The following is a 12,643-nucleotide window of genomic DNA, read 5'->3' on the forward strand; positions in this document are numbered from 1 at the left end:
CTTTGAAGGTACACACAGAAGCTGGAGATATACCCTCCAGCTCTCCAGGGCTCATGGAAGAGCCACAAGTGATCGCCTAGAGTGGAATAGATATGTATGCTTAGGGAAGGGTGCTCAGAAGAATGGTCCCAACGGGGAACCTCTGATGAGCCCATGAAATCTCCCTCAAACAGGCACATCAACTTGAAGAATCTGCCAGTCTCAGAGAGGCTAAAGTCACTCAGTTGAGTAAGAACTGGAAAGACTACGGTTTCATACCTTTACCTTTCCTCCCATAGGCTTGTGTAACCCTGAGTTGGGGGCATCTGAAACAGTAGCTAAGAGGCGAAGAAAAAGGTGAGCAGAGAGAGAGTGCAGGGAGAAAGGAGAGAAAGAGCCTAAGTCTCATGCCTCCTCCCTGACTGCAGGGCTCCACCTGAGGACAGGAGACTTAATGTTAACTCAAGTTGAGTTTTGATCATTCCATGCTTCTGGACATTATAATTAATCAATTGAGATTGTGTTTCTGACTTTAAGGCATTGTAGGACTATTTATTACCCATGAGTGAGCAGAGAAACTATGGAACCTGCTAGAATTTTCATTCAGGACCAAGGAAAGAGAACACTTTCCCAAATATATTAAAGCTATGGTGGAAGACAAAAGTTGCAGTTTGCATCATAGTCAACAATATGCCCAGGACAGGGTAGGTACTCAATAAATATTTATTGAGCAAATGTAAAACATGTTAGTTTCATATATATACACACCCACAACTTTGGAAACCATAAAGCTTACTAAAGAAATTCTTCCAAATAAATACATAAAAATAATTATTAATGGTCTCAGTTTCTTATCTAATTAGCTGCAATCTTGACAAGTAAGATTTGCATGGAAAGCATTCATCCATCCATGCATTTGTTCATAAATTTGGTACCAAATGTTGACTGAACAACTGCTTTAATCCTGGGACCACGCTGGCCACTGTACATAATGATGCAGCTCCTATCTTCACAGATCTTACTGTACAAAGGGGGAAGGCAGACATGCAAACCAACGACTGACTCCAGATAGACAAATTTCCATTGTGAAAGGGGAAGGGAAGGGAAAAGAGACATGACCACAAACAGTTCGCAGGTGGGGTTTGTCCTGAAGTTTGTGGAGTTCGGGAAAGCCAGTGATCAGCATGAAGGACAATGTGGTCTGGGGAAATAGCAAAGAACAAGAGGGCCGAGGCTGCCAAACACCATTTGCCCACTGCATAGAAGTGATCTGAACTGGAAGTCAGGCCACATTACAACTAACAGATGGCAGAATGGGCTAGAAAGGATGACTAATAGAGATGTAAGTACCAAAATGTCATGCAAGTTGTCTTGCATTCATTCATGCAGCCATTCATTCAGCAAATATTTATTAAGTATGGGGTCTGTATCAGTGAGTGGATCTGGGGACTGGAGAACCTTTAGTTGGCAGCCCACCCTGGAATCCTGTGCCTTACTTACCTCCCTTCCAGGGCTCCTTGTTCTCCTCTTCTCTTAAAGAAGGCAGCAGTACACTTGAGCAATTAAAAACAAGGGCTTTGGAATCAGCCCTATCTGGGTTTGATCTGGGTGACCTCAGTCAAGGTTCTGAACTTCTCTGAACTCCAGTTTCTTCAGGTGTAAAAATACTATATTGAAAGCAGCTCTTCAAAGGGCTGCTGGATGGATTAGATGAAACAAAGCGTGTAAAGGACCTGGCACAGTGCCTTACATATAGGAGGCTTAGAAAAAGATTAGTTATTTATCATTACTGTTTTCTTTTCTTTTCTACTTTTTCTTAGGAAATTGGGCACTTTATTCTATTCACCACAAATGCTTTAGTGTTTAATTATTCCTATTTTGTGAAGCCACCTAATATTGGTGTGTGGAATTGCTCCTCTTTTTTTCTCCTCTTAATCAGCATTATTGTTAACAACACAAAAGCAACACAGTGATTATGACTCCAAAAGAAGTGCAATCTCAGGGGCTCATAATCTTTCAGTATATGAAAGATCTCTTGGGCTGAAATTTTAAATGCTGGCTCTTGCCACAAAGGTGGGTTTCTTTGCGTGTGAAGAAATTTGATAAAATTCCCTTTGACAAATTTCTGAGTCACTGGAGCATGAAAAAAGGTGTTTCTCATCCCTTGAAAGAAATTCTGGGTGCCTTTTTCAGTGCATGAATATCTCAATAAGCAGCGTGATTTTCAAATGTCAAACTTGCCACAGAACTTGGTTCTTGGGTAGGACAAATGCCTTTGATTTGTTTGAAGAAATTTGATTTGGAAACAAAGTTATAAGTTGTTGAGACTAAGGCTTTGAAGTCAGAGTATGGATTTCTATTATAGGCCCTGGTAGGGACCCAGACATTTGCATGTAAAATATTTCTAGAATGTCTGCATATGGTTAGATATTAAAATAAGCATGCCCAATGAATTTATAAAATCCCGTTTGTCACATATACAACGCACTTTAAAATGTTATGCAATGAGGAACTATCATCTTGTTGTTTAATCTTAATCAAATAGGAGGATGAACACAGATTGCAGATGAACTATGATTGCCGAGGTCCTAAATGTACAGTTGTATTTAATTCTGTACATTACACATTTGGGATACTGTTAAATAATAGCTCTTGTGAGATCTCCATATGAAAGAAACTCAAGAATGTGGAGCCGATTCAGAGACAAGAATCATTCAAGCATAAAAGCAGAAGTCTGAAAAGGACCTTCAAAGTTTATCATACCAAATTATACTTAAAAGTTAAAGACATGGGATTTTAGGGTTGAAGGAGACCTGAGGGAGATCACCTAGTCTTAAACCATTTATTTTATAAAGTCAGGAATTTGGAATCTAGTTTAGAGTTTGTTGAAACCCTGTCTGTGCTGTTCTTACAGATTTTCACTAAGAAAATTCTCCAACTTCCTTTAGCAACATATTATAGTGCTTAATAGTCAGGAAATTGCAACTACTTTAATTTCCTCTGCTTTTCTGTTTAGGTCTATTTTCTCAATGTGTGTGGATTTAAAATAAATAGTACACCATACATCTCTGTAACTGACTGTTTGAATATGATCCTGAACAAAATATTAGAAATTGGAAATAATTAACCTGGAGATCAGAGAGCACACAGGAGACTGAAACAGGGTTTCTCAGTACATGCCCATCATCATATAATGCTGTAGGGTCAGGAGGATTTGGAGTAGACATTCTGGGTCTGAATTTCAACTCTGCCACTTACAAATTGTGGAACTGTGAAAATTTTTTGTCTTCTTTAGACCTCTATTTCTTCATTGATAAGGGCAATGAGTAATAATAGAATACTGAGTTTTAAGAAAAGCACTTGGAAGAGCATCCAGCTCATTTAAACACTCAATAAATGGCGTTTTGCTATGGTTGGCACTCTTATTATATAAAATACTTGCAGGGTAATAAGAAAGATAGTGGTTGCCTGTCATTATCACCTCTATCATCTTCAACAAACATCTTATTTTGATATATATATATATATATATATGTATGTATGTATAACTAAAAAGAGAGGACCAGGGTTTGGGGTTAGGTAGGAGGTGAGTCTTAAAGCCAACTTCTGAAGGTTCATTTTCTTCTTTCTTCTTTAAAGATCATCAAGTATGATAGCAGCTAGAGGGAATAGAGTAGATGACATTGTAGTACCCTTCAAGTCTATAATTTCTTGACTTCTGTGTATCCAACATCATCTTGTAATTCCATTTTAAATTCTTAGTCTCATGTTGGCATTAATTTATACTCACACTTAAGGGAAACTTAAGATCAGATAAGGAAAGCCAAATGTACAATGTTTAAGGACAGTCTTGACATACAGTTATAAGAAATAATTATCATTTTAATTTTTTTTCAGAAGTGCAGGGGATAAGTCTTGTTTGTTATTACTGGAGATTCTAATTTATCTATGTAAAATGAATTACAAATAATTATTGATCACGGTAACTCTTATGCAAATCTATTTCTGTTCAGTAGTTGAATGTTAATTTGCATCATAATAAAAAGCAAATCTAAGTTTTCATGCTCATCGTTCAATACAAATTTATGTCACAACATAACCCATAAAGAGAAAAATGTATCTTTCTCTATTATTCACCTTTGTTAGTTTCACACATCTAATTGTAGATGTGGGAGTTGTGAATTTTGTTGCTTTTATCAACCAACAGCTAGAGACAACTTGACTACCTCCAGGTCAAAATGTTATCTGGAGAAAAAAGTGACTTTTTATGGGTAGATTGACCAGTAAAAGGGGGTGGATATGGATAATAAGGGATTGACACATACATACTCAGGTATCCTCACTGACTTGCCAAGAGGATATGAATGGTGGATAGATAGGATCTCTTGTTTGACTGTATGAGGATTTAGGGAAAAGGAGGTTTAGAAAATAGGGAAGACTCTTGACTTTGTCTCTCTTTATATTCCAATGACCTTCAAAAACTTACTTCCTAGAGTAACCTCTTCTACTGATATAAAGACTCCTTTTGGAGTGGAACTGTATATCAATTCTGTTGTAGGTCTCCAGAATACCATTGTAAGCTGTTTTGGATAGGGTATTATGAATTAATGAACTGGGGGAAACAAACCTAAAATGAGGGTTGATCAGAGAAAGAAAAATCTAGAGCCATATAACTAGAAAAAAGAATGGTACTGGAAGCTAGAAACACTGGACTTGATGGCAAGGAATTAGAAGACACCTTAGCAAATAGCTTAAGTGCATACATCAGAACAGAAAAGCCTGGATACCCCAAACATGGGACAAAGGTTGGTTCAGCCTGGGTGTCAATTGAATATCTATAGAACATAAGTCAGGAGGAACTCCAGAAAAATGAAAAGGTCACAATAGGTGGCCTACTATGCAGTAAACAAGTTTCCTGCCCCCAGACAAACTAACATTTGACTGCCATGCCACAGTAAAGATGGCAACTGAAAAGTAAGTGAAAAATGGCTTGAAACCATAGGGGAAGCCCTGGGCCCAAAGAGTCTGAGACTTAATTTTAAAGATCATAATGCAGACTAAAGGGAAATTGGTCCATAACAAGTGTGGTAGCTGGAAATTGTATATCCCAATAAAATCATTTTCTTAAAGCTAATCCATTACGATATGTGCAAACCTATGATAAGTAGGGCCTTTTGCTTAGGTTACTTCAGTAAGGTGTGGCCCTGCGTGGGTCTTAATGCATCTCAATCCTCTTATTAGAGTCCTTTATAAATACGTAGAGAGAGAGAGAGAGAAAAGCTACAGAGGTATGAAGCTGAAAGCAGGGAAAACTGGAAGAGAAGGGAAAGACCAGCAGATAGTGCCATGTGCCTTTTCGTGTGACTGAGGAATCCAGGACTGCTGGCAGCTGGGAAGAAAGCATCACCTGATGATTCCTTGATTTGGACATTTTTCTCAGCCTAAAAACTTCAAGTTTGTAAGCTAATAAATTCCCATTTTATTAATGCATTTAATGCATTTCATGGATTCTGCTTTGAGTAGCTTAGCAAATTAAAACAATTAGGTAAAACAAAACAAAACAAAAAACGAATCGGAGGTGGTTGGTAGATGAAACACACAAGATTGCAAATATTCCCCAGACTTGAAAGGAGGTAGGAATGACAGAGCTAATCCAGCACACACAAAAAAGCAGGGCTGAGTGGCAAAAGAAACTTATAGCTCCTTTGTACTACTCCCCCTTAGAGGACCACGTTATGGATTGGTCTGGTTCAAACACATTTCCTTGGTCACAGAACCAAAGCCTTCATGATGCTGAACAAAAGTGATCAAAGACAGAGCCCATGAAAGAGTGGTATCTTTGGAGGCATTGCCTCAGAAGAAGGTGAGAAGTAAAATAATCAGAGACCTTGTCTCTCTAGTATACTGCTTTGTTTCCAGAGCTTGAAACAGTGTTGGGAACATAATAGACACTCAATAAATCTGTTTTGGGTGGATGAATTACTGTATGGATCAATGACTGGAGGCTGCAGGGTGTTCTCTCCCTTGGTATAACCCTTCCGCTGAGAATACCTGGAAGATAGAGTTCCAGGAAGACCAGGCCAGCTGGGTCCTAGGCACTGGGACAAATGTGCTTGTACTCTCTTGCTCTTGAGCAATTTCTCTTCATTGATGAATGCGTTCTTTCTGAGTCAGCCTTTCCACACAAATGAACGGGTAAGATGCCAAAAGCCAGACTCCATTTTGGGATCAGGGTAAAAGGAACAAAGGAAGCTGCTTGACTTTGTTCCAGGACCAAAGTTGTACTATGACCACCCTACACAAAAGGAATCCTCCTGGGCCAACTTGGCTCCCAGAGCCAAGGTCCCCCTTTGCCTGCCATACTCTCAAGGTGCTCAGGGGGCAGAAGCAGTCGCGACTGGGAGATTCAGATCATGCATCATGGTTCCATCTATCTCTTTAGACAAAAAATACAGGGTTCAACAAAAACATGGCTGGATTAAAAGAAAAAAATGTGATCTATTCTCAACACGTCCAGGGATAAGTGTTTTAAACGTGTTGATGTTTTAAAATTCTACGTTTCTTCCATCTTTGTAGTTAGTGGAAAAGAGAGAGATAGGAAAGAAAATATTGTTGTTAAGTATTGACTCAGCTCTTTAATTCTTCCTTCTTCTTATGAAAAACTTCAAATATACAGAATTTTTATTTTTATTTTATTTTATTTATTTATTTATTTTTACCATGCAACAAAACCTTTATTAACATTTTGAACAGGTTCAGCTATTACTGAAACTTGTAATTTCTAAACTTAAATTGGAGCAAATGGCTATAGTGCAGAGTAAGGCCTTCATTGGGCCTCTGTGAATGCAAGACTGAAGACTTAACAGCCACCCCTCAGGCGCAGCACCAGGTGCAGGGTGGACTCTTTCTGGATGTTGTAATCAGAGAGAGTGCGGCCATCTTCCAGCTGCTTGCCGGCGAAGATGAGCCTCTGCTGGTCAGGGGGGATGCCTTCCTTATCCTGGATCTTGGCCTTCACGTTCTCGATGGTGTCACTGGGCTCCACTTCCAGGGCAATGGTCTTGCCGGTCAGGGTCTTCACGAAGATCTGCATGCCCCCTCTCAGGCGCAGCACCAGGTGCAGGGTGGACTCTTTCTGGATGTTGTAGTCAGAGAGAGTGCGGCCATCTTCCAGCTGCTTGCCGGCGAAGATGAGCCTCTGCTGGTCAGGCGGGATGCCTTCCTTATCCTGGATCTTGGCCTTCACGTTCTCGATGGTGTCACTGGGCTCCACCTCCAGGGTGATGGTCTTGCCGGTCAGGGTCTTCATGAAGATCTGCATTTTGACCTTCTAGTGAAGACGGCTACACCACGAAGCTCGCCAAGCCACCTGAGCGCCCCAAAGCAGTCACTCTGCACCACCAGTCGCCTCTGACCAGAATTTTTAAAATACTAAAATCAGCACCTACACATTTCCCACTTTGATTCACTAATTGTGCAAAGAAGAGAAGAACAGACACTCCACAGGTATCTCTAGGATAGCATCCTGGGACACAAATCAGAGAGATAAGGTGGAGACAATCTTAGATCATGGCTGCAAGGACAGTATTTCACTCCTGGGTCCACTGAGAATTCAAAGCCGAGGCAGGGCCAGGGGCTGACAGAAACCTGAGGCTTACGATTAACCACTGGTGAGGAATTCCCTCCCAAGACATGAAAGGAAAATGTCCTAAAACTCCTTATCATGAAGGGACATTCAAGCTATCTGTACACAAAACCAGTAGAATTGCGAGAGGGCAAGGGTGTGGGGCTAGCCAGTTGTTCATTTTCATGAAGTGGAGTATGACTTCCAGTTTAGGATTTTAGTGACAGTCTATGTCTGATGCCATAAAATCCTTTATCCAAACCACTCCTCTGAGGAAGAGAAAGAAATCTGCACAAAGCACAAGTATATTGTTCAGAACTAATATGTGGAATCATCCCCAGTCCCCGAAATCACAGCTAAACTTGTTGTGTTTCAATGAAAAAGGCCTTGTCCCATCAAGGAAAGTGACCAGTGGTCTTATTTAAGCCCAACATACGTCTGATTCAGAAAAAGGATCATATAAATATTATTTACTCAATATATATTCTCATTCTTTTATCTCAATACTTATTGGCGTAAGTACCTTAGTAATAAACAATGTAAGTCCCTCCACACGCAAGAAAAGGGGTCTGCGAACTATATCCTGGGGATCAAGTATGTCCTTTGTCCAGCAGAATATTTCAGCCTACATGTAATATTAGGAGTTAAAAATGCTTTTCGACCTTGAATAAAAGGGGGAAATGGAAAGGACAAATGAGTTTATATGGCTATGAGTCTCCAAAAAAGAGCTGGGAGGTTATCAGAGGGGTCGCCCTTACGCATACCTCAGCAGAGTCCCAGAGACAGTTAAAGTAGATACAACCCCAGGTATTGGTTCTTCTGAGGGCTACAGAGACCCACAGGTATTACGGTCATGGCAGATGGAGTTCAGGGCCATGTCAGTTGGTTCTACTTTGGAGTTTGTGTTCCCGAGTGTGATGGAGTTGGACTCAGATGTGATCTTTGTTCACAAGACTCTCCTGTTACTTTTACCAGACCTGTGGTTGGCGGTGGGGTTTAGTGTATACTCAGGGGACCTGAATCTCTGGACTGTCCATGTGATAGCCAGGCCCTGAGCCTCAACAGACTTGCAAATCCTACCCTCTGGTTTATTGGACTTACCCCACTCAGCTAACATGGGGGTGAAGAAGGTCAACTACTGCAGCAGGGAGCCAAGAGTGCCTACAACTGAAAGTAGGAGAATTGCATCCATCATCCACGTGGAATCTAAGCCCCCTCCTGATATAGATGTGGAGTGGACATAACCATTCCAGGGTCCACAGGATGGAGGAATAGAGTATGGATTAGAGTGGACTTACTGATATTCTATTCATGAACTATTATGATTAGTAATAGAGAAAAATGTAGCATTGATGTGGAGAAAGTGGCCATGGTAGCTGTTGAGGGTAGGCAGTGGGAAGATGAGATGTGATGTGGGGGCATTTTCAGGACTTAGAGTTGTCCTGAGTGGTACAGCAGGGACAATTACTGGACATTGTATGTCCTCCATGGCCCACTGTGTGGACTGGGGTAGAGTGTAAACTATAATGTGGACCATTGACCATGTGGTACAGCAGTGCTCAGAGATGTATTCACCAAGTGCAATGAACGTCCAATGATGATGGAAGAGGTTGTTGTTATGGGAGTAGTGGGGTGAGGGGGTAGAGGGCATATGGGGACCTCATATTTTTTGAATGTAACATTAAAAAAAAAATAGTCTCTCTTAAAAAAAAAAAGTATGTCCTGTGGCCTGGTTTGTGCATGCTAAGAATGCTTTTTACATTTTTAAAGAGTTGCATAAAAATAGAGAAGAATACATGATAGAGATCTTATGCAGCCTACAAGCTTAAGGTATTTGCTCTCTGCTCCTCTACAGAAAAAGTTTGCAGATTCCTGCATTAGAGCATTTGTTTATTTTCTTACAATCAAAATAAGAAACAATGAAATAAGGAGAGATAAGTGTATCAATTTAGATTTGCCTAAAAGTTTAAAAAAATTCTGTGAAACAACAGAATTTGTCCCTCCCAGGGAAATCTCAGTGAAATTTATAGATTATAAAATGACCCATTATTACACACAGATAAATTAAATATTTGTTCCATCTAAATGACTGACTAAAACAGTCAGGCCTCATTTCCTTATATTGCTCACATTCCTAGAAAACAGGTCAATGGTAAGACATATATGCCTTTAGTTGTCACTGAAGGTGCCCTTATCATATACCAGGTGCCAGCCTGTGCTAAGTGCTTCACATACAATATCTTGTTTACTCTTCAAAACTGCCCCATGAGGTAGACAGTAATCTCCCCATTTTATAGTGGAACTGACTGAGGCTCAGAAGGGTTAAACACATATCCTAGTTCACATGATTATTTGAACTCTGGTCTGGCTGACCCCAGAGCTTAAGCACGTAATCTTTGCACAATACTGTGGAGTGTCTACACAATTCTGCCTCCTTTAGAATTTCATTTTATTTTTCACTCTTTTTACAAATATTGCAAAACTTGGTGAATGTGACATCATAGCACTACCAGCTAAGTATAACCTCACAAACTCAGCATTCTCAGTTTACTCCTTCTGCAGCCACAAAGCTCAGCCATCCTGCTTAGAACACAATATTACCTGTTGTGCAGATTCTAAGAATCTATAAAAGGAAAGCATCTCTTATACATTCATTGGATTTAAAAAGCAAAGGTTGGGATTTTATTTTTGTTTGGTGCTATTTATAGGGAGAACCTCTGAATGATGATAATTTTAGTTGTGTGTGTATATTGCTTTACTTATTTTTACCCTAGCAGTGAAGCTTCCAAGAGGTGTAACTAAAATAAGGTACATTCCCCCTAGAGAGATCACGTTGGCTTTTTCTCTTTGCTTATTCGCTTTTCTCCCTCTCCTTTCTCTCTCCCTTCTTCTTTACTTGGTGCCTTCACCTTTGCTACTGAATATAGGAGAAAGGAGTTAGAAAATACCCTTGAGCCTGGAACAAAAGGGAAGGAGAGCTGGTTGCATCTTTTTGTTTGAAACCTTTAACAGTCCCTGCCAGACTCCATCCTCAGCCTGTATCTCTAGCTGGTAATGGAGCATTTTTATGCGGAATTTGGGTTGTCACATAAAAAAATAATGATGGTAAACTGGACTTAACTTTCTCAAAAATCCAGTTCTTTATGTAGACCATATGCTATACACAATAACATTATTTTCCCAGACACTGAGTTTCATAATAATCTTTTATGTCTCTTTCTGCTTTGCCCCTTGATCCAATTACCAGGTCCTACTGAACCTTGCCACCTACCATTCTCTCCCCTTCTTCTCTTTTCCTATGCATGAGCTCCTGACATCTGGCTTATCTCAGTGGTCTTTTAATTTGTCTCCCTGTCTCATGATTCTTCCCTTCACATTACTCTATTGCAGCATATTAAAGCTCCTCAAACCCGGGGGGCTTAAAATGACAACCACCATGTATTTGTTCACATTTCTGCATTGTGGGCACACGTCTTAGTTTGCCGGGCTGCTATGATAAATACCACACAATGTGTTGGATTAAACAAGCATTTATTGGCTCAGGGTTTCAGAGGCCAGAAGTCCCCAGTCAAGGTGTCAGTAAGGCCATGCTTTCTCCCAGAAGCCTGTAGTGTCCTAGTGCTGGATTGCTGCAATTCTTGAGGTTCTTTGGCTTGTCTATATCTCCTGTCACATGGAGATCTTTCTCCCTTGTGTCCGCTCTTCTGGTTTCTGCTGACTTCTGGCTTCTTCTTGTGGCATTCTCTGACTTCTCTTTTTAAGGTCTCAAGTATTGTGGATTAAAGCCCACCCTGATTCAGTTGGGCTATACCTGAATATGATCATTCCCAAATGAGTCTACACACTAACTGATAATATGTCTTCCAAGGGTCCTATTTACAATGGGTTCACACCCACAAGAATGCAGATTAAGAATATGTCCTTTGTTGGGTACATGATTCAATCTACCACAGTACACTTCCATGACAATGACTGGCCTCTATTCCATATGGTCCTACCTGGGGCGACTCAGGGCCATAGGAATCAAGTTAGCTTGACCAGCATTGCTGGAACCTCTGTCGGGATGGCTGAACTGCCTGGGGTTGCCTGGTTCCATCTCTCCTCCTGGTCTTTCATGACCTTGACTGTGGCCTCTCTCTACAAGGACTCTCTTCAACAGGGTAGTCAACTTTTTTACTCGGTAGCTTGGGGTTTTAGGATGCAAAGATACAGACAGCAATGGCTCATAAGGCCTGACACTGAAATCACACAGTGTCACTTTTGCCTCTTTCTCTTGATCAAAGCAGTTCACAAAGGTAATACAGATCCAAGGGGAGGAGAAAGCTCTGGAAGGGAAGAGTGGCAAGATAACATTGCAAAAGGCATGCAGGATGGGAGAACTTATTCTGGCCCTCTTTGGAAACATCCGTACCCCCCATGACCACCACCACAACATGCACATCCTCTCTCCCTTCTCAAGGACATTGCTCCATCAATTTAATCCCTTCTTTCCTACATTTTCAACCTGTCACCCTCTAAGAATCACTTCTTTTCCTTCAACACATAAAAATATTCATTGTTCACCTATCTGGAGGTAAACTTCCTAATCTCTGCCCCCTATCTGATTATGGTCTAATTTTTCTCCAGTTTTTGTAGTCAGGCCTCAAAAGTAGTCACAACTTGCTGTCTTCACGTACTCATCAAAAAGTGCAGCTAACTTGAGCACTTAAAATAATGAAACTGGCACTGTTCTAAGCATTTTATCCACTTGAACGCATTCATTCCTTATAACCTTGAGATAATCCTGTTTCCATTTCCATATCCCACAATCAACTTTACCATAATCAACAGTTAATGAAGGGCAGTTTGGGTTTGGACTTGAACAGTTCAGCTTCAGAGCCTATGCACTCACTTGCAGACTTTACTGACTCAACCATTCATGGTCTTCAATTTATTGCAGTCTGGCTTCTGCCTTTATCACTTCCCTGAAACCACTCTCCCAGGTCACCAAGGCCATTCTCGTTGCCAATTCATATTGACACCTATGAGCACTTACCTAAC

The 12,643-nt window shown here is 40.6% G+C and overlaps 2 protein-coding genes across 2 annotated transcripts in view; both read right to left on the minus strand.

Annotated features, from left to right (window-relative positions):
* Positions 1-12,643, minus strand: part of ST6GALNAC3 (ST6 N-acetylgalactosaminide alpha-2,6-sialyltransferase 3) — a 626,194-nt gene that overhangs the window by 165,949 nt on the left and 447,602 nt on the right. The gene's annotated exons all lie outside the window — the stretch shown is intronic.
* LOC101425186 (polyubiquitin) lies at positions 6,682-7,413 on the minus strand. The gene has a single exon (XM_004472818.5). The coding sequence runs from the start codon at positions 7,298-7,300 to the stop codon at positions 6,839-6,841; it is 462 nt and encodes a 153-aa protein (XP_004472875.1). The 5' UTR covers positions 7,301-7,413; the 3' UTR covers positions 6,682-6,838.

The sequence above is a fragment of the Dasypus novemcinctus genome, chromosome 9 (genome assembly GCF_030445035.2).
Source record: "Dasypus novemcinctus isolate mDasNov1 chromosome 9, mDasNov1.1.hap2, whole genome shotgun sequence".
Taxonomy (NCBI): domain Eukaryota; kingdom Metazoa; phylum Chordata; class Mammalia; order Cingulata; family Dasypodidae; genus Dasypus; species Dasypus novemcinctus.

What these genes read in the sequence shown, in the direction of transcription:
- LOC101425186 (XM_004472818.5), bottom strand. Translation starts at nt 7,300, where the DNA reads ATGCAGATCTTCATGAAGACCCTGACCGGCAAGACCATCACCCTGGAG.